The 18087-nt window shown below is 36.4% G+C and overlaps 3 protein-coding genes across 3 annotated transcripts; 2 read left to right on the top strand and 1 right to left on the bottom strand.

Moving 5' to 3' along the window:
• Positions 1-143: 143 nt before the first annotated feature.
• Positions 144-7102, bottom strand: LOC112509865 (protein S-acyltransferase 21-like). Its single transcript, XM_025115057.1, has 10 exons — positions 6571-7102; positions 5541-5654; positions 5343-5463; positions 4598-4797; positions 4326-4394; positions 3039-3110; positions 2703-2831; positions 1673-1753; positions 1365-1571; positions 144-1141 (listed from the first exon to the last, which is right to left on the bottom strand). Exons 1-10 carry the CDS (start codon positions 6613-6615, stop codon positions 299-301), a joined length of 1881 nt encoding a protein of 626 aa, XP_024970825.1. The 5' UTR covers positions 6616-7102; the 3' UTR covers positions 144-298.
• Positions 7103-9795: 2693 nt separating this feature from the next.
• LOC112510155 lies at positions 9796-13657 on the top strand. Its single transcript, XM_025115469.1, has 5 exons — positions 9796-9993; positions 11397-11511; positions 12611-12707; positions 12854-12940; positions 13336-13657. The coding sequence occupies exons 1-5, from the start codon at positions 9933-9935 to the stop codon at positions 13474-13476; spliced, it is 501 nt and encodes a 166-aa protein (XP_024971237.1). The 5' UTR covers positions 9796-9932; the 3' UTR covers positions 13477-13657.
• An 800-nt stretch (positions 13658-14457) lies between these two features.
• Positions 14458-17445, top strand: LOC112509283 (glyceraldehyde-3-phosphate dehydrogenase B, chloroplastic). The gene is made up of 9 exons (XM_025114156.1): positions 14458-14576; positions 14685-14798; positions 15199-15366; positions 15440-15607; positions 15741-15901; positions 15984-16045; positions 16226-16275; positions 16415-16821; positions 17166-17445. Exons 1-9 carry the CDS (start codon positions 14472-14474, stop codon positions 17299-17301), a joined length of 1371 nt encoding a protein of 456 aa, XP_024969924.1. The 5' UTR covers positions 14458-14471; the 3' UTR covers positions 17302-17445.
• Positions 17446-18087: the final 642 nt, after the last annotated feature.

Below are 18087 nucleotides of genomic sequence, written 5' to 3'. Positions count from 1 at the left end.
CGGTTACCATATAAGATCGTTGCATACATGTCATTTTGATAACCAAGCATCTTAGAAGGAGATGGTCTAAGAACCCTTTTTCGTATGGCCCAATCAATTTTCAGATGTGGAGACCCAGGGGTGTAAATCAATAGACTGATAAATTCAAGAATCAACACTAAACCACTTCACAGTTGGTTTGATAACACAATCTGAAATTGGGGCTGCAGAAGAATCTAGAAAACAAGACAAAATTTGCTGAAAAAGATTCAAGAACAGATCTACAGAGAAAACAAATTTCATAACCCCAATCTCATTCTCATTGTAATCTAGGAGTCTGGTTTTGTTCACTTGGAACAAACACAGGCAGCTGCCCTCCTCTCTGTGATCTACCTTGCTGATAATAACTCAATGGGGTTGGGCCCCTCTGAGGATCACCGCCCCCGCCCCCGCCCCCACCGTTCCGACCGCCGCCAACAAGCGGCCCGCCAAAGAATATCGACTGACCAGTGTACGTTAGCTCTGTGCCCGAAGCCTGAGACGAAGAGCCGCCTATGCTTCTTGTCGTTGAACCAGAGACAAACCGCCCTGCTTCTTGATCCCAGTACACCGAGGACGATCTCGTACTTTCACCAACACCTAAGTTGTTTCTCCTGGCAGGAGGTGGGACCCCCATTGGCTCGTTGTTCCCCCCTTCGCTTGCCTTTCCAGACCAAGGGGACTGATTTGCTGAAGACTGGTACATGGGATTAAAATGGTCTCTACCGGGCACTGGACTGCTCAAATTACTAACACTATGACCGCAGGTTTCAAGATCCTCCCTGCTGGCTCGACTAGGTGGGTACGAGCTTTTGGAGTGGCTCCTTTCATGGAATCTGTGATGGGTACTGTTCGGGCTGCTTTTTCCGCTCACGTTACTACTAGATAGATGGTCAGGATCATATTGATTGTATTTGGCGCCTAATGGGCGTAGAACAGAGGATGAAGCTCGGGCTTTGGCGCCTGCTTTGATTGCTTCGGTCGAATCCAGTTTCACGAGCTTCCAGGCGCTGATTCTGACAGGTCGTTGAGGTAATCTTTTGCCTTTGTCGGGTGGGTAGACTGCATCTGGATCGACTGTGGATGGAAGCCGTCCTGGCTCTAGATGTGGGATGACTTCATCCTGATGTCACGATAATATATAACATGTTAATAACTTTGAGATCAATGAAAAATGATAGTTTTCAAAAGGTGGAGAAACAATCTTTTCTATTTTAGGAAAGTAGATACTCGATATTGATTAGGAGTGCACAAAAACCCTACCAACCCGGCCAAATGGGACACATTATTTGCATGGCTAAATGTGAAATTTTGTTAAGATAACGGTCTAAAACAGGAGGAGGTACCTGTTGATCCATGAAAATTCTGGGAGGGGTGCACCAAGCACCTTTATGTTGCAAGCTCAAGCCATGGGAGCTTCGTCCACTGATGGCAGTCACCGCAGAGCTTGTGGGAGAAGACTGCAGGCTTTGTTGATCCATTCCATCTATTGACGGACCTGGTGGTTCACTCTGGGTCCTCATCGCAACTACGTACTCATATGTTGTGATCCCCTGCATTAAGGATATCAACTCTTGCTTAATAGATATGCAATACACACACATGCATGCATATATACATATATATATATATAGAGAGAGAGAGAGAGAGAAACCTTTCGTATGAGGATTATGTGGAAAAATAAGAGTTCTCCTAGCGGAATGGTGGCCAGAAAAGAAACAAGCGTACATATTGCCTGAAAGAAGGGTATAACGGGAAAAACAAAATTATTTGCTGAGAAAAAGAAGTGACTTTACCAAATGCAAATGTGAAGAAAATAAGATGGCAAATAAATGTGGAAAGTGGAAAGCACTTGATATAGAAACGGTTGATAATAAAACAAAACCAAATGAGCCTAGTATATCCCATCCGGAGGGGGTCCTTTGGATGAACGACCTTAAACGAGTTCTCAATTAGAAGCATGACCTTCTAAAAATATCTTTTATCTGAATGACCTTCATCCCACAAAAACTTGGAAATACAGTAGAGGGTCATCTTGCTAACTACCCACCCACCAAGGAGGTGGGGCCTAGGAGGAGTAAGATGTATGTAGACTTGACCTCTACCTCCAGAGTTGAGTGGATGATGACAATACATCAGCTCCCTCCATCTCATGCAAATCACAACAACTACTTTGGATATCCCATAAAAGTTGTTAGATTCTAGTTTTAGTAAGTTTTCATGTTCAAATTGGAAATTTGTTCGTCGCCATCATTACACATTATTGACTACGTCTTTTACTCCACTAGGTCCCTTACTTTGTCATTATTAAAACGTATTTTAGACCTTTGATTATAATTAAAAGCTTAACCAAAAAGTCAAAGCATTTGTTGAATTTAGTTGGAAGATGAAAGTGACCATAACTAATACTCCTTTCGTCCCAAAATAAGTGTTCACATTTCTATTTTAGTTTGTACCAAAATAAGGGTCCGCTTTCAGAAGTAAGTGCCTACTTTTCAATTCTACCCTTAACTATCAGATGGAGAAATCCATTACTCCCTCTACTATTAATGGTAAAATCATCATTTATTTAATTAAACTTTGTAATAATACACATTTCTAAAATTGTGTGCCTTTTTCATTGTGGACATTTATTTTGGGATGGAGGGAGTAATGTTATAGTAGTATGGGAGGAGTGAATTTACCACCACGGTTGCAAATGGAGGTCTACTGAATCCATCTCCAAGTCTGTCAGCAATCTGATTTTCCGTTGCCCTTCTATCTACAAAGCATCGAACGAGAACAGCAATCCCAACCCCGCATTCAAAAGTAAGCTGAGATGAGAACACAATACAATATTTGAATAACAAACTTCACATTTAAAAGACGTATATGCATAAAATATACAATAATCTGCTATGAGAACACATAAAATTATATATACAATAATTGCTATTGAAAAAAAAAATCAAAACGAAAGGAAAAGCTACAACTAGTCACGTACAAATATCAAACGATAAGTTTCTTAAATAACAACTTACCCAAACAAGGCTTACAGCCATTAAGCACACGAATGTAAAGTAATTTTTCCTCCCAACACAATTGTTCAACCACTACACAGGAAATTTATAGGTAAGAAATAAATTAGAATAAAAAGTAAATCATGTGAATTTATAGATAAATAATGAAAAATTATAGAGTAAGAGGTTTTGCGAATAACAGATTACTCCATATGAAGTCCAAACTGAACACACTCAGGGGTTGTTTTGGTTAGTTTTCCATCAACTGTATGGATAAAGTTGTCTGTGTGGATTAATCTGTTTGCATAGATCATGAAGGTTTTTGTTTGGGAGTGCTTTTCCATAGATGGAAGGAGCGTGCTTTTTAATTGGGAAGGGCAGGTTGGGAAAAAAAACTTGGCTTTCTGCATAAAGCTACCCCTTAGAAGCTTACTGAATAAGCCACTTTCTATATCATTAAGCTAGTACCAAACATTCATGTATAGTTTACCAAATAAGTTGTGAGACTCACTAAAATGTTAACAAATAGACCCTCAGTATGCCCCACTCAAAAGTAGGGTCCACGGAGGATGTATGCAGATATGTCCTCTACAGTAGAGCGGTTGTTGAGTGCTAATCAGGGCGGACTTACCTTTATCAAGGTGGGGGAAAGGCCCCCACTCAATATGTACAAAAATTAAAATTTTGTAGGTAAAATTTTGTTTTTTCTACTCTTATGTGCTTAGTTCCCCCCCCCCCCCCCGTAATTTTCGACGGTTCCCCAGTGGCCTAGTCCATTTTAACAAAAAACCCCACTCTCTTGCTTGACGGTCATTATCCCCGTATATTGTTACCACTAGTTCTTGCAATTATGCTACAATGATGACGTTGGTTGATGATTTTGTTAAATATATCTCAATTTCTTGTTCTTTTAGTTTTATATATGTTCAAACCAATTCATCTAGAAGGACATTATAGAAATTAAATAATAGTATACTTTGCTATTCGGTTGACCTATATGGTATAAAAATAATCGAAATCGATATTTACCTTATTTGGTTAACTGAACTGTTTAACCCGCAAACTAAATAACCCAAAATCGTTTTGGTTTGGGGAGTCATTCGGTTTCGGATTTTTTTATACGCTAGGGCCCCCAGTCATCTAAGTTTCTGGATCCACCACTTGTATTAATGTGCTTGTTCGGTTGTCCCAATAGGGTATGATGTATTCTAACTACTTTATTCATTTAGCAACGAAAGTTTGAGTGGGACCAGCAATGGCCGCTACCCACAAATGTTGAGTGCTACCCGTTTCAAATTTGGTCCTTACCCGACAATGATGATCAAACCCATCAACACATTTATCACAACTTCTGCAATGTTTGCTATACTTGCGCACCTATAAGAAACGGAAACAAGATTTAGGATTATTTGTCCGATAATATCTTGATACGATTATTGATAAAAATTAATACATGGTTCATGATTTCAACAATCAAAGATGGTTTAAGACACGTAAAACATTCAATTGTGCATGAAATGTTATATACAACGGAAACGATGTCGTGAAATGTTCTATTAATATAGATAGCAGGTTGATACCTCTGCATTGCACAATGTGCAGAATAAAGCTTCTTCCTCCCCTCCTTGTTGCATGTCTTCATCTTTTCGACAATCCTCTTTAACAATACAACCACAAAAGAGTCCCCCGATCTTCGAACAGAAACCTGGACTACCGTTGTCATATATTCCACCATTCTGAAACCCCATCTTGCTAGGTTCTCCAACAGAAGATGCATTTCCTGATATCCAAATAAACATTTTACCATTTTTAAGTAAGGGATTGTTTGGTTGGTTTGCCATTAAGTACTGTATGGATAAAGCTGTCTGTGTGGATTAATTTGTCTATATAGACTGGGAAAGTTTTTTGTTTGGGAGGGTTTCTTCATGGATGGAAGAATCGTGTTTTCTAATTGGGAGGGACAGAAGTGGAAAAAACTTGTCTTTCTGCACAAAGCTCCCCCATAGAAGCTTACTGAATAAGTCACTTTCTATATCATTAAGTCACTACCAAAAAGTCGTATATAGCTGACCGAATAAGCTGTGAGGCTCATTAAGCTGTTAACAGACAGGCCCTAAATGTCCATGAGGCGTTCACAGTTTGCTACCTGCATATTAGTCTTGTTATTAATATGATCATTTTTATTTTCCGAGCTTTTATGTTTTAATGTAGGGTTTTGTGCATCTTTAGATCTTCTTACCACTAACAACGGTAGGATAAAATGGAAAAAATATATTTCGTATATAACAAATGACAAGAGAACCACGCTGAAATACGGTCACTAACCAGGAACTTCTATACCGTTATGCGATCTATAAGGTGATGCCCTATCCGGTTCAATTAGAATGCCGGGATCAGCAGGATCGATAGCCGTGCATCTTACATAAAGGACAAATACGCAGAGAGCCTGAAACATAAAACAACTTTTAGGAACATTATGTTTAACATATACATAACTAATTGAAGGTCAAAAAGGTCATTTACCAAGAAGGAATAGACACCATATGCCACATGCTCATAGATAGCCTTTCCAAGAAAAGGTGAGAAAAATGCATAGAAGGCAACTGACAACAAGAAGAATACTGTAATAGCCACAACCTGCAAATTAATGAAATAAATGTCAGCCTCAAAAAGCAAATATAGAGACACTTCATCGTCACAAAGAACTAGAGAATCGTCTCGGTTTTGAAAAGGGTGGGAAGGATGCTTCTGTACACAGATTTTTTAGTTATTTACATGACTCGAACCACAGAACCAGTGACCTTCCATTCGTAAAGAAGCTCCAAGGCTTGCCCCTATTGAATCTGATTTGATAACCAAAAAGAGGAATTGGTTCTGCTATATCAAAATACAGAAACAGGTAATTTGTAGCCACATTAAACTCTAAAAAGCTATTGAAGTAGCACATTCAGGTTAAATATATTGAATGAATGCCACACAAAAAGTGAAATATTCTCACAAGTTAATCACTTATACGGGTGTTTTTGTTTTTGTAGTAAATAAACCATCATTCTTGCAAAAATACACAAAAATAAGAGAAAAAAAGAAGGAAAGAAAACGTAGTATAGCTTGCAAGATTAGGCGATTTTGGACGACAAATTACAAGTAAGGTAGGTTTGCATTCACATTTCACAATCAGTTATATGTTCTTTCTGGCATCTGTGCAAGAAAGATAGCTAATTTACATAAGAATGACAAATGCAATGGTTCATAAAGTTAATCACTCTGTTTGGTGAGAAAAATGTGCAAAGAAGCTCATCAGCTTTGAGAGGATATGGGAGTGACAGAAAGGGGTGTTCAAATGGGCTCTAAATTGTCATTAGTTGGTCAAATCTCATAAATTATAATGCATACAAGCTGTTCTATGGATACCCAGCCACAATCTCTAACTGATAACCATGATTTATACATAGTTTATGGACAAAATACTTCTAATCCAGCCCACATTACAAAAAATAAGAAAAACACACACATACAACAGATCGAAGTAGCAAATTAAGCACAAAATTTGTACCTGAAAAGTGTGAGCAGGAAGTTCCCATCCATGTCGCCTGGCCATGATCAAGAACCAAAGTCGGGAGTCAAAAATCCTCAAATCAAAGAGTATTTAACGGTCAAGATCGCCATAGAAATCCCTAATTCTAACTAAACCAGAAAAAATTAACACCCAGAATCCACTAATGCGTGCTCTCCATCTAGTTCACTCTAACAACGGGAAAGATTCGAGTCCAGGATAAGAAAATTGTTCATGATTAGATGTTAAACCTGCAAAATAACCCAACCCCACTTCGATTTCTCAAATTCTAGGGTTTGTGGGTCGGGGGAATGTGTTATCGATCAATGAGGCGTGGAAGAGAAAGAGGAGGTTGGGGGTTATTCTGTGTAGTAAAAACTAAAACTGAATGTATGATCCACAACTGCCTGAATGCGCATTTGATTCGAAAATCTCTTGTTGGTTTACTCGTGAATTCATGCTGCTGCTACTCCTCCTTCCATTGGCTTAAAGCACACTTTGTTTAGTGGGAATCGTGGACCAAGTCTCTACACGCAGCAAGAACCCTCAATCTCCGCCTTTTCTTTCATTTTTCTTTCAAGTTTCAACATTTTAACTTTCATCACAAATAATTTATAAATTTATTCTTTAAGAAATAATTAATGACATTCAATCATAATTAAATCTAGATATCGGGTGATAATAATTTGGACGGATACGAGATATGTATTCGTTTAATGTGTATCTGGATATCAAATATAAGCAGATACAGATAAGTAAATCTAACGAATATTTATCTGGTTGGCATCTGTAAACTTTTAATGTAAAAATTATATTGGACTAACTACAGAGTTATAAGGAGAAGGCCATAAGCTACATAAAAAAATATGCATAAAAGAAAAGAAAATATGTGAGAAAAATCTGCCAACTTAATACAGATAGTTTAATAATACAAACAACTTTGCGTAATATGTGGGAACAGAACAAGAAAAACATGAATTCCATGTAAAGGGGACACGGCTCATGCGGATTGTATGGCAAGAAAATATGTCAATAAGCCACCTAAGATATATCGATAGAATTGTGTTGTACAATCTGGTGTGTTAATAAAAGGGGAAAATATCATAACGAACTTGAAGAAAAGACCATAAAACGATGTGCATACTGAGTGAAATAACCCAATAAAACATATGTACTTTCAATGAAACACGTTGATTTAGTAACCTACCACTGTAAACGGTGGCAATGGGTAGCAATTATTTGATGGTCGGTGGACAATGGTGCATGACATGATCGACCTCAACGGGGAGTCCTCTGACATTTTCTATGAACAGTTATTTTTGCAACATGACACTTTTTTCGTATAGAAGTTCACTAGAAAACGTGAAAATTTAGGATCGATTTCAACGAGTTCATGGTCAGGGGGAGGGAGTGTGGAAAATTAACACCTTTAGGTGCAATTCTTATCGTTCCTTTAAACATATGGTTTAGTTTCACTGAAATAAATAGTGTCGTACACAAATTTAGAAACAAAACTGGATGAATCATCGTCATTGACGCCTTCACTGATCTACTGTAAAACCACAACCACCAAATGGTTGTGTTGCCGAGGTTTATTTTTTGGGCATGGTCCAACCATTGATCAGAAGTGCGAACAAGGTTACTTTGTAGGTGATGAAACCTAACCAAAATATGCATTTTTGGGGTCTTAAAGTCAAGTCAACCAAGAGTCATGACTCATCAAGAAATCAGAGACAACACATATCAAAATCCTTAAAGTTCTAAAATTTACGCCGACTTCCCTAAGATTACAGGGATGTTTGGTTCCTCTAAATGCAATATGAATGAGAAAGAATATAATAATTAATAACGAATGTCAATGTTGAAAAATGGAAAGTACCCATGGAAATGAGACAAACCCCACTAGGAATCTTTTTGTCGCTCCGATGGGGCCAACGCAACGATTCCTCACAAATTCGCCGACCAAGGATAGGGATGAGTATCCCCGAAAGTTAAAAATCGAGGATGGGGACAGGGGCAGGTAACGTTATCCTCGAACCATCCCTCCCTGTATATTAAATATATATTGTATATTTATTATTGAATATATTGTTTATAAAGAGTTAGATTTGGTATCTTTTAGATTTCGAAATAGTATTTTGACCTTTCTTTTTATATACGTTTATGCAAAATTGTTTTACTTTTTTTAGATAAAAAACCATGGATAGTCGAAAGCATATTGATCAAACAAGTACTTATGATGTTATAATTTTGTTAACATATAAATATTTGATATTCCATAAAAACAAATTTTTAGAAATACGTAAGATTTAAACATGAACCATTTTAGATCGAATTTGATGTTCAATAAATTTGATTTAAAATATCATACATAAACAGAAAAAAAAAATTATCAGTTCCCATTACTGACGAAGATAGGGATGTAATAATATTCTCCGATAGGGAGGTATTATGATTAGTGTCTCAGTAGAATGACTCATTGTCATGTTTTATTAAAGTTTGAACAAAAAAAAAGAACTATTAAGTTATAGCTCGAACATGAGAAACCTAAGTTATATGGGAGAATAAATATTAGGATTTAATCAGTATAATTTTACTGTAAAGTAATTACTAGTACCTCTTAAAACGTCAAAATAAAAATAATCAAAACGATTAAGAGGTTGTTTGTTTACCTCTTAACAGTTCCTTTAAGAGACAATCTTCTGTCTCATTAAGAGATCAATCTTGTTTGACAATAAAAGTCTGTCTCTTAATGGTTCTAAAATCATCTGAATGATTTTGTATCACGAGTCTCCCTTAACCATTAAGAGCTCTGGTTGTTTGTTTATCTCTTAATAGTTTCATTAATAGGCAACATCAAAAAAGTCTGTCTTTTAATGGTTCTAAACCCTGCCAATGATTTTGTATCATGGATATCCCTTAACCATTAAGAGCCCTAATTTCATTGTACAATTACCAAACAATTATATTTCATTTTGCACTGTATCATAAAAGTCTCTTAATCATTATGTACCAAATCATTCAACAATTGTCAAATAACCGCTTAATCATTATACACCAAATAATTTAGCATATGCCAAATAACCCCTAAATTTTAATATTTATTTCGTAAAACTACAAATACAAAATAATTCATTTTTTTTATATATCTTATAAATACAATAATTAATTTGTAACTACAAAAAACCTACTCAAAGTGATGTTTTGGTTGGTTTTGATTTTGGGTGATCTTTGATTTCATCATCGTTAACAACGCTGCTAAAGCATTGATATTATCGAACAGGAAAATAAAGAATACCAATAATCGCCACCACCACCTTCTCATTCCACACAACTCTGATCTGTATTGCAAATCTGAAGCCATGATTGCACTATCAAATCCCTTGGTTCTACCCACCAACAACCCAAATCAATCATCATCTGGTACCGTTCTTCATTCATCACCATTGTTGTCATTAATTCAATTGTTTCATGTACTTTACGTTTGATTAATTTAGCATCAAGTATATGATTTATGGATTCATTATTAAGTGTATTGTTTTTTAAAAAAAAATTGTGTGCATTGATCTTATTTTCATGGATTGGTAGAGTTTGTAAACCCTAACATTTGCATTGTTTCTAGCTGTTGTATCACTCCCAAATTTGTAAATAAGGGTTTCTTTGGGTAGATATGCTTTTAGATCATGTAAATAGTGCTATCCTTTTATTAGATCGCAAGTTATGTAGCAATGTCAACCTCTTTTGTTCCTTAATTATATTTGATGTCATGAATCCATATAAGATTAAACCTCCATTGCAGTTTTGCATATTTTGTTCTATTGGTAAAGTAGCATCATTTGGGTTTTATTTATTATCGGTTTCGCACTGCTGATTTATTGTTGAGTACACATATTTAAACATCTAGGATAAAATATTAGAAATGGTCTTGACCATCATAGGATTTATGGTAGTGACAATGTAAAAGTTGAATTGCAAAATGAGAAAGTTTGATGTACTTATTAGTATGAACGTGGTCATTGAATACAACGTGTGGTGGATATATTATACCCAGTGAAGATATCTATTGTGAAGTCGAAAACATTTAATTTGGTGATAAATTTGTTGGCTATGACTCGATTATATGCCTGCTGAAACAATATTGCAATGCTTTGCTATGTCTTAATGTTGTCTACAAAATCTTTCTTAAACTTTTTTTCCTCGTCTTTAACAATGGATCAACTTTCATAATGCATCACAACACAAATAAATTAAAAGCACAAGACATCCTTAAATTACCTAAAATGTTGTATAGTGAGGCGGTGTGAGTAGGAAAGTGATGGCATAAATATGGACGCCAGCAAGGACATTGTTTTAATTCCATATTTATCTAATATTCTAAAACACATGAGGCTACTTTGTAGATTTTTCATCAATTTGTTGATTGAAAGCATAATCATGATCTCTATTCCCATTGCTCAAGCTCCCAAACATCTGAAAAAGTATTCATTTCCCAATTTTTACTATGCCATTTGTAGTGCAACGAACATATGATATTGATGATAATGGTTACATGGCTTTCTCCTTCACATGCATATACATATAGAAAGATGAGAAAGAATGTCATGCACTCATGAGACTTGTCAAAAGCCTGTTTGATAAGTTTGTTGTACAATATTAGCAAATTGACATGGTACCATCCTTGGGAAAATCTACACGGATTGATGTCCTTGAGAAGTATGCAATATGTATGAATGTAATTACCTAAAATATGCAATTTTTTAAGCATGTTTCATCTGTGGTTGGAAAGTACTTAAAAGATTCAATCTTGGTGTGTGATCTTGTGGTAGGTTCCTCTATGAAATCGCTTGATCAGAGCACCAAATTGTTGTTTGGACAGGGTCATGTGGGTAATGTACGATTACGCACATCCAAAAGGATGCTTTCTGTTCAAGCAAGATACAGGTAATTGTCCCTTGACTTTTTGACGTGTGAGTGTTTCGTTTAATTTCTAAGTTTCTGAAAATTCAAGGTTGATATTATTTGGTAGGGACTTTAGGAGCCATCTAATTCTTTTATCCTCGTTATGCTTCTATGGTTCTTCTGGATTCTTTAACTCCAAAATCGTACTATTCTTGTCCCTCATTAATCTTTATGCTATAGATTGATGTATGGCTGGTTTGGTTTTGTGGAAGACTCTAATGACCAGAAAAGCTTCTGCATTAGGCCTTAACAAAATATGTTTTTATGGCTAATGATTAATCCCCTAGATAACTTGGGCCTTCGATTTTTGAATGTTTTCTCTGTCCTAAAACATTGCAACATTTGACTAAACACATAGTTTGTCATATTGTCCAACTATTATTCCAACACTTGGACAAGAATCAATGTCACAATAGTATAGGTAAACATGTCAGTATAACTTTAGAATTTACCCAAAAACATATTTTTTAATTAATATTTGTCGTAGGACATCCCAAAATGGCAATTGTTGCCAACTTTTTGGGGGGCAGAAGATATCAAAAAGTTACCATGTTCTTTTTACTCCATAAGTTTTCATTACAACTGATACAAATTTGTTTCTTGGGTCGCTTCTGCACAACCTTCACTTTCTTTCTCTCTCATTGCTCATCATCTTTAATTTGTCCATCTGATTCTTTTAAAGCTCATTTAGCTTGTTAGCAGAATGTATCTAGTTTTATTCTACATTGAACTTTGAAACACCCCCTTTTAATTTGCCAAGCATTTGTTGATGTCATACCTGCTTAAGGTTGATATCAGCAGCATGATTTCAACATTGAGTGTCACCAGTTCTGCTATAGATTGCGGTCCAGTTACACAATCAGTCCAATTGTTTATTTTTGATGCTTTTATAGCTTCCGCACTCATATTGCGGCACTTCACTTTTGTAGATACACAAATAAATAACTTTCATCTTATCCAACTAGAAGGTTCTTCAAATATGTATTATTGTTCCCTTAATCTCTATGTATTATCAGTTTCTTTCTTATAAGCATGTTGGTATTATTCTGTAGGAGTAAGTTATTGTCTTATTTATCTCCAGTGATAATGGAAGATCAACTAATGGTAGTGCCTTTGGTTTCGGCTTTGTTCTTGGAGGTTTAATTGTTGGCACACTTGGCTGTGTGTATGCACCTCAGGTTAGTTTAGTGGATCTAGGAATTCGAGGCCAATGCACGGGCAATATGCAGATTTGTTTCATTGCGTTTCATTACCAGCTCTTCCTGCACGTAGATATCAGCATGAACTTTCTACTTAATCAAAGCTTTATTTTGATTTTAACCAGATAAGCAAGGCACTAGCTGAAGCTGACAAAAAGGAGTTGCTGAGGAAGCTGCCCACTTTCATTTATGATGAAGAAAAAGCTTTGGAGGTATACAATCTTTTTTGGATTTTCATATTAAGCGTTTAAGTGAGTCTTCAATTTCTTGCTCAAGTTTGACTCGGCATCTAAAGCTAAAAATCAAGTTTTGTTGGTCATACTCCATATTTTTTGAGTCCGATTTTTTCTTTCTTTCCCTTTTTCTTAATCTTGAGTTGACCCAGAACACCGGACTATGAAATTTGACCAAACCAAACCTAACCGAACCAAAGTCTATGGTTTGATTCAAAAAAATTCAAGTCAACATTTCAATTAACAAGTCCTTTGTTCCATACTCCTTGCATATATTTCACTTCAAGTTGAACCAATGCTATGCTTCAAGGATCCTTTTTTCCGTGAGAACTATTTGAAGTAATAAACTTATTTAATCTCCTTTTTTTCTTCAGAAAACACGCAAAAAATTGACGGAGAAGATAGCACAGCTGAATGATGCAATAGATGATGTATCTTCTCAATTGAAATCAGAAGATGAGGAGTCAAACAAGAATGGTGCCGTTGTTTTTGAAAAGAGTCAATCCGTTGCCTGAGAATATTACTTCCGTGTTTGATCGTCATCATTGTCATCACAGATCTTCAATACCAGTATGCAAGATTTGTTCTAAGAAATAATAGTTGACCCTTTTATGTTCTCTCCTGTTCTTGACTTCAACTTTAAATTATTGATGCAAATTATCCTTTTTTAACCTTGTAATACATGAAATATTTCTTTTTATGTTTTGGATCTTTGCGTTTTTCATGGCAAAATTACTTCCTAGAGCTAGAATGTTCCAATCCAAGACAATGATATAGTGTATGTGTGTATATGTATATGTATATCGGTATATGTAGAGTGAGGTTTAGGGGAAAACCCCCCAAAAAATTGAAAAACTGAGGAACACCCTAATAAACGTTCATATGTACAATAAACAAGTAATTGAAGATATAGTTACTAGGATGTTCCTCGGTTTTTCATTTTTTTGTGGGTTTCCCCTAAACCTGAACCTGTATACGTATATGTATATGTATTACTTGCATGAGTTGAGACTTGACCATGTACCATGAGAGACCTTGAATAGAATTTGTACTGTACAAGTTCCTTAAACATGTTCCTATCTTCATTAGGATTGGTGGTGCCTTAAGCTATGAAATTAAAGGGACCCACTTTGATACACATGGATGCCATGTGGACATGATATCTGCCTTACCTTATACCCTCTCCAATCTTGCCAAGTATTTTGTGGTAAGTTGCCTTTAGACCTGCAAAAAAGCATTTTATCTTATCCTTCCAAACCTGAAGTCCCCTTTATTTTGGAATTTTTCATGTTATTTTTCTGTAATCAAATTCATAGTACCGTACTTACTTTTACAAATTTTAATCTTTTTGTGGCTGTGATTTTTGGATTGAAAGCATGATCTTATCTGCTTCTTCTACCACTCATTTCTTCACCATATTTTCAATCCCATAATCTTATGAAGAAGGAAATGTAGAAGTTATATAAAGTGAGGAGAAGATAGACCTCTGAGTTTTTAGTTGCAGTTAGCCATGGCTTCCAATGCAGCTCTGGCTTCCACAAGAATCCCCACCATCACCAGGCTTCCCTCCAAGACCTCCCCCTCCCTCTCTTTCCCTTCCCAATGCGCCACCAAGGTCTCTCTCTTTCTCTCTCTCTCTATACATATATACATATACATATATATATATATATGTATATATATAATTTTGACTTTTTTGACTTTAATTATTGGTCGATTGCAGAGATTGGACATAGCAGAATTCTCCGGGCTCCGATCCAGCGGGAGTGTCACCTATGCCAAGTATGTCAGGGACTCGTCCTTCTTCGATGCTGTGTCTGCCCAATTTACTCCCAAGGTTTTCTTTTTCTTCCATATATATATATATATATATATATTTATATATATATCTGTGTATGTATGTAGAGGAAAGTTCAAATGAAAACCATAGATATTATGAGAACCTGAAACCAACCATTTCATGTATTATTCTTGATGAATAAACCTTGAATGATCATAATATCATGCATCTTCATTGTGAATATGATGTATATTGATTATGAATAGTTTTCATTATGATCATCTATCACGACATTCATCATGAATAAAGTATCAATAGTTGGTTCTTAGGTTCTCAAAGTATTTACGGTTCTCATTTGAACCTACCCCTATGTATGTATATATAATATCTTGTAGAGGGTTCCATTTATGTGAAAAGATCATATGTAGATTTGAACGGGAGAAACATTGTGAATCAGGCTGCAGGTGCTGTAACAGGCCCTGTTAAGGTAGAGACTGTTGCCAAATTGAAGGTAGCAATCAACGGATTTGGACGTATTGGTCGGAATTTTCTTCGATGCTGGCACGGCCGCGAAGACTCCCCACTCGAAGTCATCGTCGTCAATGACAGTGGCGGTGTCAAGAACGTAAGTGAATGTTACCATGATTGATAAAGGGTACAAGTTTGCAAAGCTTCATTATGAAATTTTGCTATCTCAGGCTTCTCACTTGCTCAAGTATGATTCGATGTTGGGTACCTTCAAAGCCGATGTTAAGATTGTCGATAACGAGACAATCAGTGTTGACGGAAAGCTGATTAAGGTTGTTTCCAGCCGTGACCCTCTCAAGCTTCCGTGGGCTGAACTAGGCATCGACATTGTTATCGAGGTATATCTAATGCAGGAAAGTTCATTTAAGAACCATGAGAATCAACTATTCATGATGAATATATCTAAATATTCCCATTTCTAATGTATTCTTGAAAAAATTTCTTGACGGATGAATTTTGTGTGATGATTAGGGAACTGGGGTGTTCGTGGACGGGCCTGGTGCGGGCAAGCACATCCAAGCCGGTGCCAAGAAAGTCATCATCACTGCACCCGCAAAAGGTGCCGATATTCCGACATATGTTATTGGTGTTAACGAGAAGGACTATGACCATGACGTTGCCAACATCGTCAGGTCCGTTTTACGCCAACTTTTATCGTAGTTTATACGCACAGCATTCACGATCTAAATTTGCGTAATATGATCGTTTTCACAGCAATGCATCTTGCACCACCAACTGCTTGGCTCCATTCGTGAAGGTCATGGACGAAGAATTCAGTAAGCATATGTTTCGTACTTTGAATAAGAAAAAACACCCGTTTTTCGATGCTCGTTTGAGCATCTAAACATGATGCATTCGCCAGTGGTTTAAACTTGCCGATGCATAAAAGACTTGTACTGTACAACCCATTATACATCTACCTAAAACTCGTCGATGGTTCTCTAATTTTTCTACAGCTATCGTGAAGGGGACAATGACTACAACTCACTCCTACACCGGTGACCAGGTATATACATAGGTCTTTGTTTTTTGTAAACCGATAAACTTCCGAATATGTGTAATTGTCTATTTTACCCCTGTAAACATTAGTTGTATTGATTGCTTTGAGAGTTGTGCTTTGGCTAACTTGATTCAGTGTGATACAGAGGCTATTGGATGCTTCACACCGGGACTTGAGGAGGGCTAGAGCTGCAGCATTGAACATAGTCCCGACAAGCACCGGTGCCGCCAAGGCTGTGTCGTTGGTCCTGCCCCAGCTCAAGGGCAAGCTCAACGGCATAGCGCTTCGTGTCCCAACCCCTAACGTCTCCGTTGTTGACCTTGTGGTCAACGTTGCCAAGAAGGGCATGACGGCCGAGGACGTAAATGCCGCTTTCCGGAAAGCTGCCGACGGTCCATTGAACGGAATCTTGGCCGTTTGCGACGAGCCGCTCGTGTCGGTTGACTTTAGGTGCTCTGATGTCTCGTCCACTATCGACTCGTCGTTGACGATGGTGATGGGCGATGACATGATTAAGGTTGTCGCTTGGTACGACAACGAATGGGGATACAGGTATAATGCACTTTTCGGGGTTCTATATTGATTCTCAAGTCTCACAAATCAAAAGTTATTGACTATTTACCGACACAAATTGTGTAAACGTTAACCAAGTTTTTCCAAACTTGTCCTTCCCAATTAAAAAACATACTCATTTCAGCTATGAGAAAACTTTTTCAATGTATTAAGATTTCAGGCAGATTAATCCACACAAACAACTTTATCCATACATGACTTAATGGAAAACCAACTCAACAAGGTGAACAGTAGGTACCCAAAAGGTCGTTTGACATATATATACTTATCGGGGTTTTCTGAGTCTTTAAAGAAGCTAATGTGCGTTTTTTTGTTTATTGTAGCCAACGTGTCGTTGATTTGGCGCATCTAGTGGCGAGCAAATGGCCCGGGGCTGCATCGACGGGAAGCGGAGATCCGTTGGAGGATTTCTGCAAGACGAACCCGGCTGAAGAGGAGTGCAAAGTTTACGAAGCTTGATTTTTTTTTTTGTTTCACAAATCATAATATTTTCTTCTCTTCGGAGGTTGCCAAAAATGACGTCCATCGTTTGGTGATTTGTTTTGTATAATTAAGCATTCAAACGACCATAAAAATTTATATTAAATTTATATTTCATGCCGAGTCAAAGAATATCGAATTTTGTTTGAAATTGTGGGAAATTAGGGTTAAATGTATGAAATAGCAACTTATTTTTATAAATTTCCTTATTATAGTGTTGTATTTTCATTTTTTTATTACAACAATATACTTTCAAATTATTCTTTATTAAGACATCATACTTTAAAAAATCTATCCATTATAGCAATGAGTAACCTGCTACTTTTTAAAACGGTAACCCGTCCTCTTGTTTTTTTTTTGCTTCGTTGGCTTAAGTTATTGGATGAATATGGTAAGTACCAAGAATTATACCCAATAAAGACAAAGACAAGTATTGAAAGTCTTACCCGGTAAATGAGAGCGATGACTCTTATCACAGTTAACGCTTACCGAATAAATTGTTACATTTGATATCATTTTGATGAATTAAAATCTTACCTGATAAGTACGTGATAATATTGAATTTTATCGGTAAACACTTTTTCGAATAAATATTTGGTAAATAGGCTATTCATCACCATCAAACTAATAAATTCTAATACTTTACGTGTAAGAAGTCAGTTGTTTTGGCTTTCGACTGTCAAAAGCTTGCGTGTATAAACTCATTGCTTTTATTAAATGAATTATTTCCGTTAATTTTTTATTATTACAAATATTGTTTTTTTT

This window comes from Cynara cardunculus (assembly GCF_001531365.2).
Source record: "Cynara cardunculus var. scolymus isolate 2C chromosome LG 3, CcrdV1, whole genome shotgun sequence".
NCBI classification, from domain to species: Eukaryota; Viridiplantae; Streptophyta; class Magnoliopsida; order Asterales; family Asteraceae; genus Cynara; species Cynara cardunculus.
This window is presented reverse-complemented; position numbering and strand designations above follow the sequence as displayed.

Excerpts from the sequence above, each read along its gene's own strand:
- LOC112510155 (XM_025115469.1), top strand. The coding sequence starts at position 9,933 with ATGATTGCACTATCAAATCCCTTGGTTCTACCCACCAACAACCCAAAT. Across the intron at positions 11,512-12,610 it reads TCTGTTCAAGCAAGATACAG|TGATAATGGAAGATCAACTA; the intron begins GTAATTGTCCCT and ends ATTTATCTCCAG. Across the intron at positions 12,708-12,853 it reads GCTGTGTGTATGCACCTCAG|ATAAGCAAGGCACTAGCTGA; the intron begins GTTAGTTTAGTG and ends GATTTTAACCAG.
- LOC112509865 (XM_025115057.1), bottom strand. The coding sequence starts at position 6,615 with ATGGCCAGGCGACATGGATGGGAACTTCCTGCTCACACTTTTCAG. Across the intron at positions 5,464-5,540 it reads ATGGTGTCTATTCCTTCTTG|GCTCTCTGCGTATTTGTCCT; the intron begins GTAAATGACCTT and ends TTTATGTTTCAG. Across the intron at positions 1,142-1,364 it reads GAATTTTCATGGATCAACAG|GATGAAGTCATCCCACATCT; the intron begins GTACCTCCTCCT and ends TCGTGACATCAG.
- LOC112509283 (XM_025114156.1), top strand. The coding sequence starts at position 14,472 with ATGGCTTCCAATGCAGCTCTGGCTTCCACAAGAATCCCCACCATCACC. Across the intron at positions 15,608-15,740 it reads GCATCGACATTGTTATCGAG|GGAACTGGGGTGTTCGTGGA; the intron begins GTATATCTAATG and ends TGTGATGATTAG. Across the intron at positions 16,046-16,225 it reads GGTCATGGACGAAGAATTCA|CTATCGTGAAGGGGACAATG; the intron begins GTAAGCATATGT and ends ATTTTTCTACAG.